Raw genomic sequence first — 18,115 nt, 5'->3', positions numbered from 1 at the left:
GAACGAGGCCACGGCCTTCGCCAGGGCCTTGGTCCTCCTCTGGGTGCCTGTGGCTTCATTCCCTCAGGAGAAAGAGTTTCTGATCCCAGCTCTGGAGTGTCTACAGGTGAATCATAGCACAGTCTGGAGGGCTGGGGGAACGGGGCAGCTCTTTTGAGAATGGGCTGGCCACAGCAGGTCAGGTCCTGAAGGCTATGCTCACAGTCATGAGGAACGAAGGGATTCATTTCTCTCCTAATTTCCATCATGCCAGTGGGCAGCCTCTCCTTCATCCCACTATCTTGTCACACGAGCCAAGATAATAAACGCAGAAGCCTTAACTGCTTCTCAGATGTGTAGTTAGTTCTGTGGATGCTTGGCCAAATGTTAAATGCCCAAGTGCCTGCCATTCTGGCTCGCCGATGGCTTTCCAAAGCATGAAGTGTGGAAACACCAGAGACGGGCCGCTGGCAGGCCCTCCTGGCAGGGGAGGAGGGGGGACTCGAGTACCCGGCAAAGAGCCCTGTGTCAGGAACAGGAGACTGGAGCTCTCATTTCAACTCGTCCTGCTGCATGACCTTGAACCACCCCTCTTCCTGGCTGAGCCTCACTACCCCCATGTGGATGGTGAGGTAGCTGGGCCCGTTGACTCCAAAGGCCCCACCAGCTCTGACACCCTGCATTCAAGGGTCAAAGAGACTACCGACATCTCCAAGGAAAGACAGCCTGTCAGGGCTCAAGTACCAAGGGTGAGTTTTCCTCCTGGGATATAAACACACCAGGCCAGAGGCTCTCCCTTTAGATCTTGGGGTTGACAAGGAAGATGACTGGAGCATTTCTGTGGAAAACCTACAATGTCTTCCCACAGCGTTTCCAATATTTCACAAGTGAAACTATTCCTAGAGGATCTTCATGCAATACAAAGGAAAATAAGGGGCAAAAATATCAGAACAAAGATGCATGCCAACTGACTAGGGCATCTTTATTCAAAGCTTCCTGCTGATCCAAAAATGCACACCCTTCCTCCTTTCCCTTTTGGGTTGGGCTTTACTAAATATTCACAGGAGAACACGATGTAGGAGTGACAAGGTCAGTCTGGAGTGGCTGGCAATCTTTGACAACCTTTGCTGAGAATCTACCCTAAGTCAGTGACTTGTGACATTTCCCTGTTGCCTGCTTGGAGAGTAGCTAAAGCAATTACATAGGGAAGTTAATTAGACCATCAAGCTAGGCCAGTGGGGGATATGGAAACTTCTAAAAGTCTGCATCAAATCAAAGAACTATTTGAACTTGCAACCACATCTAATATTTACAAATAGATTATATATATATTCCTTATATTTATAAGGGAATAAATGAAGCATAAAATTCATCCGAGTGAAAAAAAAAGCATAAAATCACTGAATCTTTAATAAAGTCTGCCTCCTCCTGATTCAGTAACAAAATGATTACGGAAAGGGGAATTTAGAAATACAGTTCAGATTTAGCTTTGATTTCTTACCTGATGTATAGTTCCATCAATTTCAACGGGAACAATAAAATCAGCATTACTAATAGGCTGGAGAAAGAAGAAACTAAAATTAATATGTCTGAAAGAACAAAATAAAACTGGAAACTTTAGCACCAAAAAAGCCTGCCTGGACTAATGTTTTTAATATTGGACAAAACAGTTCAGAGGGATGTTGGAGCATGCCTCAGTTCCTCAAAATAAACATAAGCAGGAAAGCATGTTATTTTCTGTCCCGAATTTTGTTACATTATCAGCATCTTTATTACCTGCCTGGCCCCAACCACAAAGAGTGCTGCCCCTGGCTTGGAAACAGGGCTCCTGTAACTCTTGGCTCTTGCCTAGAGTGGCAGGAACCACTGCTGGCCACCAGGGGGCGGAGGCGAGGGCCCGACAGCCCTAGAGGACAGCGCTTGTTCAGTTGCTACCCGAGTCAGACTCTGCGGTTGTATGGACTATAGCCCGCCAGGCTCCTCTGTCCGTGGGGTTTCCCAGGCAAGAATACTGGAGTGGGTTGCCATTTCCTTCTTCAGGGATCTTCTCGACTCACGGATAGAACCTGTATCTCCTGCATTGCAGGCAGATCCTTTACCACTGGAGCCATCTGGTAAGTTGCACAAGTACAGACATGCTCAACACATGGGCCCAAAGTGGGGCCACTGGATATATGGGGTGAGGTCAGAGGCCACAGCCCACGACCGTGGGCAGGCTCTTTCCTCTCTGGACCTTGGTTTCTCCTGTCCTCCAGTTAGAGCAGTGGGTCTGATGAGTGCCCGTGGCTCCGTCCAGCTGTGTGCGTGATTTCCAGCCTTGCCTGGCACCGTCTCCGGCCCTGGAGGCGGGTGGGGTGGGGTGGGAGGGAGAGCCACCACATTTAAGACTGCTCTGCGCTGTGTGATACAAAACCTAGCACACTCACAAACGTCTGCATATTTAAAGTAAGCCAACACTTAGTGACACTTAGAACTCAAATACGATTCTTCAGCAGTCACTATATTCTCAGCGAGAGACTCGCATACCGTTCTAAATGGAATTCCACAAATCAAGTGGAAACGAACAGGCCCAAGAGAATCAAGAGATCACAAACCCTTGGGATAAGGGAGCGAGGAAGAGAAGGAGGGAGACAGGGTGTGATGGTCCCTGGGCAGGGGCATGGGATACAGGGTCTCTGGTGAGAATCTGAACTAAAGGCTGCCTTTGAGTCCATTAGTGTACACACACGTTGTTCTTTAAGACATACACTGGAAAACTGTGGGAAATACTAGGTCACAGAACTATTACTAAGCATTCACTAGAGCACTTGAGCCTTAAGCTTACAGCTTCTTCGCTGCTTTGGTTGGAAGGTCAAGGATGAGTGTGGTATTTTATTATTTCACAACTAAAATACAGAATGAGGTGAGAACACAAAAGACTGAAGGGAAGAAATTCTAATGAGGCGTTAGATTGCGACATTCTATTCCACAAAGTATATATAACAAGGGGGCCAAAGCCAGGGCCGTAGACACGTGTCTCTGGGTCTGCGTGCTGTATAGTTCCAAGGAGAGAAGTTCTTAGCTTTCAGATTCTCAAAGGGCTTTGAGATGCCCAGAACCTTAAAAATCATACAATATTCTTATTGAAGATGCAGGCAGCTCAGGGAGGGAAGAAATGAAGACATGCTATTCACATCACCTGGGTGTCAGTGCCCCCCGAGCAGGTCCTGGAGACACGAGGGGCTCCCAAGGCTCCCTCTCTGGAGCCATGAGCCCTCAGTAACCTTGGGCAGCCTGGCTGGTGATGCCCACGCTCCCAGAGCTGCTTGCAAGGAAGCTGGCTATGCTGTGATGATAACTGACCCTTGCCCTGAAGGCCTTTGCTCCTCAGGGACTTGAGAAAGTTCTGAGCATCCTGCCCACAGCGGAGGAAAGGCTTCTAATGCAGTTCACAGTTGAGTTGGGATATAAGGTCACTGAATCGCTGGGGTCAATCCTGGGAAGGCCCATGTGGGGCTGTGGAATGAGTGGTACCCACATGCCCCAGGGGCCAGCCAGGTCATTTCTCACTGCCAGGAGGGTGTGTGGCCCCTCCTCCACACTCCCAAGGACTCCAGGACAACTGCCTGGCCCTGACCTGCCAAGGAGGATTCTGTTTAGTGAGAAGCAGGCCCAAAGAGGGATGTTTCTGGCAGAAACGTCTGCAGGAAAATTTGATAGCTCTCTCCCACTTCCCATACAGCCATCAAGGAGAGACTGGCTGGTGTCAGACACACACTTCATCTCAGGTGGTGCTTTCATGTGTCCCAGCAAAGAAAGCAGGGTCACGGGCTGGTGGTAAACAGAGGAAAATGGTGTAACTTGCCAGCAACAGTGGGGCAGTTCCAGTACCGGAAACACCCCAAGGAAAACAGGACCAGGACCCCATACACTTTCTGCTTCCCCCTCAACACACCAACCCCCTATTTCCAAACTTTTTCATCATTTGCTTATTTCAAACAACTTCAAAAATTGGGAAAATGATTAATTAACTCATTTCTTAGGAGTACAGCCATTGCTGTTCCCCCCTGGAGGCCCAGGCTTCCCAGGTGGCACAGTGGTAAAGAATCTGCCTGCAATGCAGGAGGCCTAAGAGACACTGGTTCGATCCCTGGGTCGGGAAGATCCCCGGAGAAGGAAATGGCAACCTGCTCCAGTATTCTTGCTTGGAGAATTCCATGGACAGAAGAGTCTGGTGGGCTACAGTTTATGAGGCTGCAAAGAGACATGACTGAGCACATACATACATACATACATGGAGGCCCTTGGGTAATTTGTAATTTTGGCTGCTATGCTGGTGGGGAGATTGAGAGGGAAGCGTGAGGGAGGTGATGGAAGTAAGACTGCGATGCTCACGCTGAGCGTATTGCAGCCCCTGGCCTTCAGAAGGGAGGGCATGCAGGGGGATACACACTTAGCCATGAAGCTTAGGAAAAACTCCAGCAAGCTCTTGTCATGAAAACCGTTAAGATAAATGACTGAATCTGTTCAGATGCTGTAACTCTGACAGTCTTCCTCAGAGTTGGGCATCTTCCAAAAGTTGGTCTGGGAAGATTTCCAGGACAGTCAGTTGCTTGCTAGTTTTCAACTGTGTCTCCCTTGTCCTTCCCCATATAAACTGCAGCCTGTACAGGGCTCAGTTACCTAGACAAACACACAGCAGTGTCCTGGGGCACTGACTGCCTTGTGCCACCTGGAAGGTATTTCTGCAGGGGGCAGAGTGTTGGAAAACTTAAACTGCACAAGAATGAGGTCTCAGGGATATTGGCAGCCCAGTGGGTTTTTTCCCTCCCAAACTAATTATGTTAATATTCAACTACTCAAGTTAATGTTCACCTAAGTTAATAACCAACTGTTACTGGGATTTTATGAACAGTGAAATCATATGCCAACAAACCACAAGCTTTCATCTTTTTACTTTTCCATTTTTCAATACAACTGTAGCCAAATCACAAAGATCACTGATCGTTTTTTATGTTGATTTACCTTAAATGAACTGTGCACCAATGTTTCATCTAAATCGATGACCACACATTTTTTTCCATAGTCAAGCACCGTTACCTCTGGAAGGAGGTATTTAGCTGGTGGCTAAAGCGGGAAAAAAAAATCAATATTATTACCTTTATATAAAAGATCAACCAATTCCATTACTATTGTGTTACACTATGTCAATGAGGTTAGAAATGAAATCAAACATTTAAATACCGGGTTAGGTGCATCATGGAATTTTACTAAAAACAATAGGAAGAAGTAGCTTACAGCTTAAGTTTTACCAAACAAATACTGTGCCACTGTCTGAACATCTATGATGAGGGCCTGGGCTTTGGAACCAGACAAATTCGGCTGGAATATCAGCTCTGTTTCATCAGCTCTGTTTCTTGGCTCTGAGTTGGGAGAATAATACTTACCATAAAAGGTCGTTATCAGCTATAATTGAAGTAAAACATCCAGCATTCTGCCTGGCACATGTGTGGTAGCTATTGCTATTATTAAAATGGACAACATGAAAATGAATGTTCAATTATAACAGCTATTCTAACCATGCATCCCATGTTCTGGGGTCATATTTCATTTTAAACTCACTATGGTATGTAAGTATATTTTAGAGTTATACTGGACCATAATATTTTTTTAAGTGACTGAAATTCTGAAAAACCTTTAAGAGGAACAATAGAACCACCAGCAAAATGCAATCCAAAGTGAAAAGTCAAAGTGAAAGTCACTCAGTTGTGTCTGACTCTTTGCGACCCCATGGACTGTATAGTCCATGGGATTCTCCAGGCCAGAATACTGGAGTGGGTAGCCGTTCCCTTCTCCAGGGGATCTTCCCCACCCAGGGATTGAACCCAGGTCTCCCGCATTGCGGGCAGGTTCTTTACCAGCTGAGCCACCAGGGAAGCCCAGTGATCCAAAGTGACCTCCAATAATAGGAAATAGAAATAAGAGTGGTCCACATGCAGTGCCCTGTGTTGTGCACGCCCCACTGCGGTGCAATACTGGGTGAAGGTGAGAGTCTCTGGCCCTGGAAGTCACACTTGAATTCACATGCTGAGTGTTAACCAGAAAATCCATTTATATGTCTTTGTAGTAGTTGAAAATCTTATGATAAAGAGATCATAAAGAGTTAAGAAAATGCTGGATATATTCAGCCAATCTCAATTTTCGACTTAGAGTATTTATTTCTTGGGCCTTGATTCATTTTAGAAACGATTTTAAGCATTTCGGTTTACTCTGTGGCATATTCAGTGCCCAATATTAACTAGCTAATTTTCTGTCCTGGAGGAAGGTCAAGCTCTATTCCGGAATTAATGCAAAACAAAACAACAAGAAAATATCTATCTGTCCCGAGCCACTGAAGAATGGACAAATTAGCTTATCAAATAAAACAAGAAGAAAAAAAAAGAAATCTAGAAGTATTTCTTTCCAAATGGCTCTTTCTTTCTCTCTTTTTGGTTTAAGTTGAACATTAGTCAAGGAATTTGTTTTAATTTTGGACTTGAGCTGGTTCAATAGTGAATGTAACACAGGCGGTCAACAGGTTAGGTAAATTTGCAAGTGCAATGATTATCTTGGCTGGAGGGCTTGCGGGTTGAGCAGGATGAGCCTGTGTGGAGACAGGAGCATTTCTAACGCCAGGGGCTCTCTCTAGCGAGTATGTTTCATTCTCTCCAACAACACCCAGGAGAAAAGGCCCTTACGGCCTCTCAACTCCCTTGGGTCTAACCAATGTTCACAGGCAGAATCCTTGACAGTGTGGCTTTGGGAAAGACGTGTCTGAAACCCTAGGTGTGGGATCCAGGGTCCTGGAAAGGACTCTGACCTTCATTTCAAATCAGCAAGCAAGTTTTATTTTTTAAAAAATGAAAATAAACCAAGGGAATTTCCTGGAAGTTCAGTGGTTAAGACTCAGTGCTTTCACTGCTGGGGCCTGGGTTCAATCCCCGGTCAGGGAGCTAATACCCTGTATGTTGTGTGGCATGGCCAAAAACAAAGAAACAAACAAAAAAAAACCCTGCAAAACTTGCCAGAGGTTCTGTATCAAAAAGAGATTTAAAAAGGCATAGTGTAATGAGCCCAATAAATGAATGTAATACAGAGAACTGGGGCTATTTCTGTTGTGTGGACCATAGCAGAAAACATACTTGCAACTAAAATAAAAAATTTTTAAAAATTTTCTATCTTAAAATTATGTAATAAAAACACATTCTGATTGTAAAGAATATAGACACATAAAACACAAGTATTCCCTCTTTCATATCCCCCATTCCTTTCCCCAGGTGCCCCCCTTTTTAGTTTGGTGTGTATCTGCTTAGACCTTTTTCTATGCATTTATAGACTAAAACAACATTTTAACTTTATGTAATTGCCAGCCTGGAAAATAAGGATCTAGAACTTCTATCCTGAGCATATCTGAAAACATCAAAAATCTGCCAAAAGTGGCTCAGTTATTTTCCAATCTCAAGAATAAAAATTACTTTCTTTGCAGATTTAACCCATACTTTACAAGCATTCTCTGAGTTACCAGTAAGGAAGAAGCCTCCCCATATTATTTTAAGAGAGAAAAGAGTGAGTGGGGTGAGAGGCATAATAGGCAAGCTATTGATTTATCATTTGTGCTGCAGAGAACAAGGCCAGGCTGAGGCCATGCACTGTGCGGGGCGGGTGAGGGGTGGGGGGTGGAGTTTCATTAATTCTTAGCCTGGTTCCTAAATGCACACAGCTTCCCAGAAAGCTCGGCTTTAGATTAATGCAAATTTTTCAGACCATGGGTAAGAATTCTTCCGGACAGCTGCTGTGTCCTTGGAACATGCAAGGACACTAGATAATTGCAGTAATGTTTTGTGACTTCAGTGATCTGCTCAGGTGATGCTTGAATCATTAACTAAAAAATGTCCTGAGGCAAATTTTCTCTCAGGTCATCATAAAGCTGAAGAATAGGAGAAACATGAAGTATATCAAAAAGAGATTTTTCTGAACACGATGACTTGTTCCAAAGCATGGGTGGGCATGGCTGGGGTGGGAATGGGGGCAAGAAATCATGGGGGGTGAGGGAGGGGGTAGGTCTGGGGAGGGCACTCACACCAGTGATCTTCCTGGGAGTGGAAGTGAGAGTCCCGTCTTTGGTCATGAACTGGCAGCCAGGAATAGTTGATCTAAGGTACTCACCCCATACCACACTCTCACAAATCTTACAAATGCAGTGCCTCTTCTTGGGACACTGGATGGTGGCCTGTGCACCTGAGTTTTCAGGCTCTGAGTCTGCACACTGTCCCCCACCATCCCCATGCCTCCGAGCTAAGCACAGAGTCTCAGGGCTGTCGGCAAAGGGGACTCGACACCACCTCTAATGAGGGGGTTGCTCTGCTTATATGCTTTTCATAAGGCTTGCTGTTTATTAAAGGCTTATAAAGCCAGCAGCACAGAAACAGAACTGTTAGAAAACAACTTTCTCCTCTCCTCTTTCAACACTTTTATGGCTCAGCTGTACTGTCTCACTGGTGCTAGGAGCACCAGGCTGGCCTGTGGTTTCAGCAAGAGTGTGGGAACTATGGGGTCAGGTCTACACTGGGGCCAAAGTGTTGGGTGCTCATGTTCAGCCTCACCACCAAACTTTACTATTTCCCAAACTGTTCCTCTGCCTTTTTCCTTACCCTTTGATACCTGACTTTTACCAGACAGACCACGAGGCTTCTAATTAGATGTGCAGAGGTCCTCAAACCCCGGCTCCCAATTGGGAGACAAATGTTACTAAGTGGCACATTTAAAACCAAGTCCAGATAGAGATGTCACTTCCAATAGGTGTACAAAAGATGGGTTACTCAGTACATGATGCTGGGACAATTGACTTACCACCTGGAAAAGCAACTAAAGCTGGATTTGGGCTACCTGGAAGAGCAAACTAGGGTGAATTTCGACTTCACACCTTACATCAACATAATCCAGATGGATCAAAGATTTAAGTGTGATGATGAAATTGTTAAAATACTAGCAGAAGATGTGGGTCACAGTCATAGAGTGGGGAGATCTTTCTCAGCATGATGTAAAGTTCAGAAGCCATCAAAGATAAGAGGAACACATTTCCCCATACAAAATTAAACTTCTTTGTGGTCAAAATGATTGTGGACAAGGCCGAAAGATATATCATAAATTTAGGGAAGAGTGCTAATTTCCTTGAAATTTGAAAAGATAGTAGTATAAATGAATAGGGAAGAAGAAATACATGTGTGCAATAAACTTGTGAAAAGATGTTCATACTCATTCAGGAAGAACTACCAATTAAAGCAATAAATCAATACCATTCTTTACTTTTAGATCAGCAAAGATTAAAGTATTTCCTAACCACCATTTTTGATAAAGGAATGGACTCCTGGTGGGAATTTAAATTAGGTTTTTAGAGGATAATTTGCCTTTAATCTACCAAAAATATATAGTATACCCTCTGACCTAGCATTTCCACAACTAGAAACTGATCACCTAGATACTATCACTCAGGTGTAGAAACACAAGAATATTTATTTTTAAGAGCACAGAAGTGGGAGCCAAGTAAATGCCATCAACCACATATAAAACAATGAGGCAGCTTGCTACGGACTAATATCTGGAAAGACATTCAAGGTATCCTGTTAAAAGTGAAAAACAATTTGTAATACTCTCACCTGTTTAAAGATGCCTGTGTTGATTTAGAAAGTTTTTGGAAGGATATACAACAAATACTAGAAGGGCATTCTAAGGAGTGAGATCAAGTTGGGGGATTTTCTTTTCTATTTTAATCTTTCAGTATTTTTTTAAACCATGATTTTGAATAATGAAAAAATATGAATGAGGGCTTCCCCGGGGGCTCAGTGGTAAAGAATCTGCTTGCCAACGCAGGAGACACGGGTTTGATCCCTGATCTGGGATGACCCCACACTCCGTGGAGCAACTAAGCCTGTCTACCACGACTACAGAGCCTGTGTCCCAGCGCCCATGCTCTGAAACGAGAGAAGCCACAGCAGTGAGAAGCCTGCACGCTGAACACAGCAGCACTGCCTGCTGCAACTGGAGAAAGGTCTGCACAGCAAGACTCAGCACAGTCAAAAACAAGTAAAAATTAAGAAGTATGAATGAAAAATTGAATGATGAGAAAATGAGCTTAGTAAAAAAAAACAAAAACAAAATCCAAAGACCCAACCTGCACATATAAACTACAGCATGTGAATAACAAAAGGAGGACTTGTGAGGTGAGCAGCAGTGATGGGCCTGCAGCTGGATCTCCTCTGGGCACCTTTGTCTTCACGGCCTAGACAAAGCTTTCACAGAGTATGAGGACTTAGTTTGGAGGCTCAGTATAAACCTGGACTTCTGATCCTGCAGAGCAGTGCTCCGAGCTCTCGGGGGCTCTCAGTACTAACCACTGCCCTTTCTGGACCACAGGACAGTGTTACTGTTTATGTGACCTGCAACCTTGACAGGTAGGCGCAGATTTCGCAGGGGACCCCAAGGCGTGAATCCTTTGGCAAAGCTGGCCTCCAGATGGGCTTGAGTTCGGTCCTGCCTGCTAAAACAGCCAGTGGAGCACACGTGGTGTCCATCAGTGGGCCTGCTTTTCTGGAGGTGATCATTCAAAGATGTGAGTTACTTTGTTTTCCTGCAAGGTATTTCAGAGTCCTAAAGCCTGACCCAGTGTCTCACATGCAGGGAACAGTGTGCAGTTTACTGACCTAACACTGAGCTAAATTACAAAAGACGTCTTTTTCTCTCTTGGCTATTTCATTCTGGGATTCTAGAAAGAGATTTGTGGAGAAAGGGTCATTTGTCTCAATAGAGTGTTTGCCCTGACAAATATTTTGATTCAGCACTTAACTTTATAGATAGCCGTGAATTAACTCTGGAAAACAACCAGAGCTATCAGAGTACTAGAGGTAGGGGGAGAGATGCCACCTGTTGTCACCTGTTGAATGTAGACATGCTTGCAGGAAAAATACACAAAACTACTCTGTTATAAAGATTACAAAGAGACCACTGGTAGCAATCCCATTGGGTACCCTACTCAAACACTGGATTAGAAGTTGTGCTGATTGATCCATCTTTTTGATCCAAGTCAGTCCTCAACAAAACCTAAACCCTAGGCACGCTGGCAAAGTCACAATCACTCCACAAACTCACGCAACTTGCAAATCAATGCAGAGTTAAAGTTCAGGGGAAAAATTTCATAAGTGATATCCACTACCAAATTTGTTTGGAGTCAATTTGTACTAATGAAATGCATCCTTCCTTTCAATGTAAGATCGGTGTCTCTTGGATGCTCCCAGAAAATATGTTAAAAAGCCCAAGGAAAGACAGATGAGTAGACTTCAATCAGACAATCTAAATCAGAGAATATTTATGGATTAGAATACCAATTTCAGGATATCTGGGAAAAAAAAAAAACACCTAAGTCCTTCTCTAAGGACATAGACTGTTTGAAAGATCTTGTTTGATACTGGCATCTCAATTGCAGGTTTCTTTTGGGAGTTGATCACTGACCGAAGATCAATGCTTCCTGCTGACAGGCCTCAGGCTACCTGGCTCGGCTGTCAGAGCAGAAGGAAGAGGACGAGAGGTGGGAACAGCAACTGTCTGAGGATCGGCCTGTACTGGGATCAGACTCTGGCCTGTCTCCTGAACTCCAGGACAGAAGCTGGCGGCTCAAGGGCATGCCCAGCTGCGGCAGAGCTGCAGCCAGCCTGGGAGAGTCAGGGCGGGATCAGGGAATGGGTCGGGGGTGGTCCTGCAAGGTCTCTGAATACGATTGGGCTGATTTTTCTGATGGAGCCATGGCCAAGCTACTGACACTTGAACAATCAGAAATGGCCTGCTCCCCTCTAGGAGGGGGCGTGTGTGAACCTGGTACCACTGAGACAGAACCTGTTGCAAAAACCCTCTTTGGGACAAAAGTATGGTCTCCCAGTCTATGGGGAGGGGGGAGGAGGAAGTGCTGCCTTGAACTTATTCAGGAGGTCCTTCTCAGAGAGAAAGGTCAGAGTTTGGTTAATAGATGCTGGTTGCTTTGCTGTTCTTGAGAAAGTTCTCAGAACTCCCTGCTCACAGTTTAAAATGTAGCTTCACTTTCCCCCAGCCCCCAAACACAACAGAGCTCTTTATACCACGATTAAAAAGCTCAATATAAGCCAAATATTTAAAAAAGTATTTTATATTAGTAGGCCCAAAGCTACAAGATTCTATGAGTGTTAAAATTGGATAAATATACATACACTTGGTATGGGAATGATCTGCCTCTGGTCACCCTAAGGAGAAAGAAAAAACAAAATCATTGTCAGGTTTAAAGAGAAATAGATCATATTCTCAAAAGAAACTTCAAAGCACTCTTGAGGACTGCAGCCATATGACCGCCTGTTCTCTGTACCTTGGTGGGATTTAATGAGCAGGAGGAACCCAAGAACAGTCCTCAGTTACTGGGCTCCACTCTGCCTCCCAGCCACTCCTTCCCCTGACAAACCAGGCCAGGTTCCTGAGGCTCATAAGTCATCATGTTTATTTAAATAGCGCCTCCTTTACTCCCAGGAATTTAATCCTTAATTGAAAAGGAAAAAGCAAAACCCATATTTTACTTTGATCCATGAATCTCACAGCTGGCTTGTTTCTTCTTGTAAGTAAGTTTTTCTCCAAAGACTAAAGCCTCAAGTCAATATGATACACAGGGAAATGGAGACAGTTTAACCAGATTCTGAGGACCCCCCCTGGCCACTTCTGACCCTCCTCTAGGGGAGGATTGGGCAGACGGGACAGGCAAGGTGCAAGGAATACCCTCCAAGGACACAGGCAAGGGAGAGCTTTCCCATGAATGGGAACAGAACCTGTATTGGTGGGGAGTGTTCAGAAAATTCAGGCCCCAAGAAAGGGCCTCAACAATTCCTTATCCCCAGAATGCCAGTCACTCCAAACCTGGTCCATGGAAACACTTCATGTTAGCATCATTGAGAAAAGCTAATACAAAAGCAAATTTATCTCCACTGAGAATTTCCAGTTTCTGTGTTTCTTCTTTTTCAGCTGATGGGATGGGAGGCAGTGAGTCACAGCCTCATGGTCCCTGATAAGGAGGTGCATGGTTCACGATCTTCCACATGGAAGGATTTGTGAAAGTGTATCCTTCTTTATTCAGAGGGGTCACTGGGGACAGGGGTCTCATGAGAAGAAGTCAAACCTGACTGACACAGTGGCAGGTGGCTGGTACCTTTCTGATCTCTGCTCTAAGAACCATTTAGCAACTTCTGGATTATCTCCAGCCCCTCGTCATCACCTCTGCAGTGTGACAGTAGCTCTCGTTTCCTCCTGACATACTCTTGATGGCTCTTTCCTTCCTCAGGACACTGGAGGCTTGTCTTAAGGATTCTCAACTGACTGTCATCATTAAAGGCAGAGGTGTGCTATTCTCCAACATAACAGCGCAAACAAATCAAATCTCAGTTTTCAAGAACTTATGCAGAGAAGTGCATTTCAGAAGCTTTTCAATACTATTGTTCCTAACATCTGGAGATTGGTGGGACAGATTTTAACCAGAGGCTCACAAGCCCACTGGGTCACTGAGGACCCTCTCAAGCCTGCACTACTGGCATTCGGGGCCTGAGGACTCTGCTGCGGGGCTGTTCTGTGGTCCGTAGGGTGCTCAGCAGTATCCCTGGCCTCCAGGCACCAGAAGCCAGTAGAAACCCTGGAGCGTCAACAGAAATGTCTCTGAGCGTACGTGTGTGTGTGTGCTCAGTCTTGAAGTTGCGTTCGACGCTTTGTGATCACAGGGATGGTCACCCACCAGGCTCCTGTGTCCATGGGGATTCTCCAGGCAAGAATACTGGAGTGGGTTGCCATTTCCTCCTCTTGGAGAGCTTCCTGACTCAGGGATCGAACCTGCTATCTCCTGAACTGGCAGGTGGATTCTTTACCGCTGACCCACCAGGGAAGCCCCACGATGTCACCAGACACTGTCAAATGTTCGCTAGGGGAAACAGTCGTCTCCAGTGGAGAACCAAAGTGCTTGTGGGGAGATGGCAAACGGCCCCCAGACACAAGTGCATCTTTAGACTAAGTGAACGCGTCAGTGAGGTGAGAGGTAACACCACTAAATGGTTCCTTAGGAAGGGCTTGATGAAACAGACCACAACCAAAGCTGCTACCTCAGACAGGTATCTGGGCTTGAAAATGGCCCTAGAGGTTTACGTGTGTATGTGTGAACATGGGCATGCATGGATGAGTAAGCATCTAGCAATGGCATTCACTCTGGCCTCACCCTCAGCAGTCCTCCCATGGTCTCTGCCATTGGAGTCTTCAGAGTGCCAAGTCCTCCTCGCCTCTGGCCAGGGGCTGCAGACACTTTCATACTTTCATTTTGGGGCAACTGGTCTTCCGTTCAGGCTGTAATTGGGACGGTCGCAATGGCTGTCACACCAGGCCACTGCTCAGAAGCTTTCCTCTAGGACATAGTAAATACACACGATGCATGGAATTGTTCTAGCCACATCCTTCTCTCCTTCTCCAGCAGGCTGAGCTCAAAGAGGCAGAGAGAGCCTGGGAGGCAGTGGTAGAGACAGGCCTGCGACTGGCTTCCACATCTACTGACCCTGGGTTTTACGTTCCAGTGCCCTGATAGACAAGTGCAAAGGGCAGAGTTGCCCCACTTTGACATGGGCTCTTTCTACAGGGTCTGGTCTCCCAGACTGCAGGGTCATGGACTATGCAAATGATGCACTACTCGTGGTTAATGCTTTAAAAAGCCACTCTGACAAGTGTTAACTGAAGGACATTTCCATGAACGAACACTAGGTCCAGGTAAGTCCAGCTCTGCTGCAGGAGGTGACTTTAAAGACCTTTATTCCCTGGTAGATATAGCTAAGGGTTCCAGGAAACCTTCCAGGATGAAGGTTCTTCAAGAACACCTTCTTAAGCCATTCATCTATGCAGGTATTCATTAAAAACAACTTCTACTATGACAGCAGTGACTCCTCTCTCTCTCTCTCTTTTTTAATTACAAAGAAAGGGCTGATTTTCATAATCTTTATAACCAACTAAAAAATAAAATCTCTTTCTAAACTAAATAATCCTAATGACTTTGAGGTAGATGATGATGTTGTCAGATAATGAAGTAATTAGGCATTAAGATATAAAAATAACAAAACTGAGGGAAAGAAAGCACTGATTTGAAATTATCTTAAGTTTGGATGGAAAATTAAGAACAATTCCAATTCAAACTTCTAAGCACAAAATCCATGTATGTCATGCAGTGGACTTGCTTCTTCAACTGGAGATGAACCTGGCATCTAATGGGAAGCATCCACAGCAAACTACAAAATGACTGTACCCATGAAGAAGCTATTGACTTTGCATTTGATTTTTCCAGCTTGGCTCATTTCCCAAAGCAGGCTTTGGAATCTAACATGTCTTCTTCAGCATCAGCATTTAACTAGTTCTTTGTCGGTAGAAGGGGCTGGGACTGTCTCTCCACACATGAACTGATCTTTGTCATAAATCACTTTCACAAGGAGAGAGCAGCTAGGGCACGTTGCCACGTCTTCCCCGTTCTTTAAACCTTTCTTGATGATGCAGAGAATACCCCACACGGGCAGGCGTAGAAACATGTCCCCGAGTCCTTGTCAAATTGGAAGTCTCAATCTCCACCTTGTCATGAAACACGGCCACTGTCACTGGGCCAGCAGAGGTCTGTCACTTCCGCAACCTGACCCAGGCCGGGGCAGGTCTGACTTCAAGGGTGCTGGCCCAGCTGGGCTAATTCTTCTCACTTTTTTTTTTTTAATCCTCTACAGGTCTAGGGTACAAACTATGTCCCCTTCATTAACAGGGACTCTCTACAGCGATGATTTTCAAACTGTAAAAGTTGATAGTTTAAGGAAAGAACACTGAGGGAAGATATCAGAATACAGGGCTGTGACAGGGTTTACAGGCAAATTTCATTATACAAATTCTACTGATATATTTTTCCACATTAACAAAGGTAAGGTTTAATATCTCTTAAGGCAAGTTATCTTTCATTATATTGTTCCAAAAATTTCTCAGCTATTCTTAGATAGTTTTTCTTCTATGTCAGTTTTAAGTCTTCCTATTCAGAGACACAGCACATTTCTCAATAAATAAGAGCCACCATATCAAAAGCTTTTAGTGAATTCTCATTTTTTGGTAGTATTTTAGGTTTTTAAAGCAAATAATCGCGCCATCTGCAAATAAAATTGGCTTCCTATCTTTTCCATATTTATATCAATCGTTTCATTTTCTTATTACATATATTAGCTAGAACTGCCAATGATTTTCCTATGTTATTGGCTGTTTATTTTTATAAGTCAACTTTTTATCATGCTCAAATGATATTCTACTATGTATCTGGTTGTTGATTGGTATGTAAAGGTTTATGGCTACTATATACGTCATGTATTAGATGTTGTAACATAAAATGTCCCTCTTTCTCTTGTTCAACGCTTTTGGCCTTGAATTCTGTTTGTCTGATTTTAACATTGCCACTTTTGCTTTCTATTTATTTGATTTGCTTTGTACACTTTGCCCGTCTCTTCATTTTCTACCTTTTTTTGGTATTACTGGATGCTGGGTCAGAAACTATTAGCCACCTGCTGTAAGTCATTAGCACTGTTTACCAAATAATTCCAGCTCTCTTTCTGGGCACATGGTAGGATTATACTTTCATGCTCTTTGAAGTATAATCATGGGAATTGCTTTGGCCAATAAAAAGTAAGCTGAAATGAGTCTTGTTACCTCTGAGTGAAAATTTTAAGAGCCAGTGTGATTTACATATTCGTTTTTTCCCTAATGTGACAAGAGATTACTATTGTTATCCCTGCTTCCTTTTGGCTTATATACTTCTGCAATTTTTTTTTTGCTCATTCTCTTACTTTAAACTGTTCTGAATCATTTGGTTTTGAATATGATGTCTGTTAGACAGCATGTGGGTAGAACTTGTTTTTACCTATTGTGATGATCTGACATAAAATTTTTTATTTGATATGTATAAAAGAATATATAACAAATGTTTATGACTAAACAAGGTAGTTAAATCCACTTATATTTATTATCTGCTTTTTTCCAAGTTTCTGTTTCTCCTCTGGACTTTCCATTTCTTTGTCTGTTCCTGGTTCTTTAAGTCTCTATTTCATACGTTCAACCTCCTACAACAGAATGTGATAAAAATGTGAAGTGACTCTTCTAAATCGCATCAAATATGTTGTTTCATTGTGAAATGGGAATGACTGACATAACCTATAACAAAATGATGAACTTTTTTGGCAATTTCAAATCTTTAAGAAGACAGAGAGTCTTCCTACGGATGTTCGTCAGGGATGGGACAGAGACCCCGAGGAGGCAGTGGAGCATTCGTACTAACCTTCTGGAGTCCGCCGTTCTCCTCCACCAGTGGCGGAAGCACGCCGGGGCCGCTGCCTGGCGGGGCCTCCACATTGTAGTCTCGGAAGCAGCAGAAGAAGGAGCTGAGGATGCCACGGCTCCTTTGCTTCTTCAGGCTAACGTTGCACTGGGAGGCTGGGGAGAGAAACAGGGAACAATGTGGTCAACTGTGATCTGTGGTGCCCGAGACCAACTCATGACCGGGAGACGAAAGATACCAGGACGCCCCTCTGAGAGGGGCCGGGTGGCTGATGAAGTCCAGTCCTGCTGGCTGGACAGAATTCCCCTGACCTTGGCCCAGAGGGGGCTGTGTGCTCATGAGCCGACCCATCCCTGGGGTCAGGTGCCATCTGCAATCCTGAGCCCAGCAGATAAAGTCCTTCAACCCCGCACAAGCTCTACTTCGAAAACACAGATCCTTGCAGGCACAAATCAGACCTGACCGTCGCTGAGAAGCAGTTGTCTGTGAAGTGTGAAGAAAGACTCACTGGCAAACGGGGTTCCTGGATGCTCCCTGCTCACCACAGGAAGACTGGCTTCATGGGTAAAGAAATAAGGCGTGTGAGGGCATGAAGCAGTTTCTTCTTAAACTCTGCCACTTGTCAAGAAGTTGATAAGAGCCTGGACCCAGAGCGCCTAGGGGTGGATGCTTCCGTCACGCTTAAAACAGACACTGCAGGAGAGACGGGACGGAACACGAGGGTTGGCCCGGACAGAGCCC

The 18,115-nt window shown here is 44.6% G+C and overlaps 1 protein-coding gene and 1 pseudogene across 2 annotated transcripts in view; both read right to left on the bottom strand.

Moving 5' to 3' along the window:
• Positions 1-18,115, bottom strand: part of CTDSPL (CTD small phosphatase like) — a 116,527-nt gene that overhangs the window by 9,961 nt on the left and 88,451 nt on the right. For both annotated transcript variants that reach the window (XM_065933000.1, XM_065933001.1), the window contains exons 2-5: positions 17,375-17,529; positions 12,231-12,263; positions 4,984-5,085; positions 1,481-1,537 (exon numbers count right to left, since the gene is read on the bottom strand). In XM_065933000.1, coding sequence (XP_065789072.1) covers positions 1,481-1,537; positions 4,984-5,085; positions 12,231-12,263; positions 17,375-17,529 — 347 coding nt within the window. The remainder of the gene's footprint in view (positions 1-1,480; positions 1,538-4,983; positions 5,086-12,230; positions 12,264-17,374; positions 17,530-18,115) is intronic.
• LOC136166327 (diphthamide biosynthesis protein 3-like) lies at positions 15,420-17,364 on the bottom strand (annotated as a pseudogene).

This window comes from Muntiacus reevesi, chromosome 4 (genome assembly GCF_963930625.1).
Source record: "Muntiacus reevesi chromosome 4, mMunRee1.1, whole genome shotgun sequence".
Taxonomy (NCBI): domain Eukaryota; kingdom Metazoa; phylum Chordata; class Mammalia; order Artiodactyla; family Cervidae; genus Muntiacus; species Muntiacus reevesi.
Note: the sequence above shows the minus strand (reverse complement) of the source record. Positions and strands in the feature narration are given on the sequence as shown.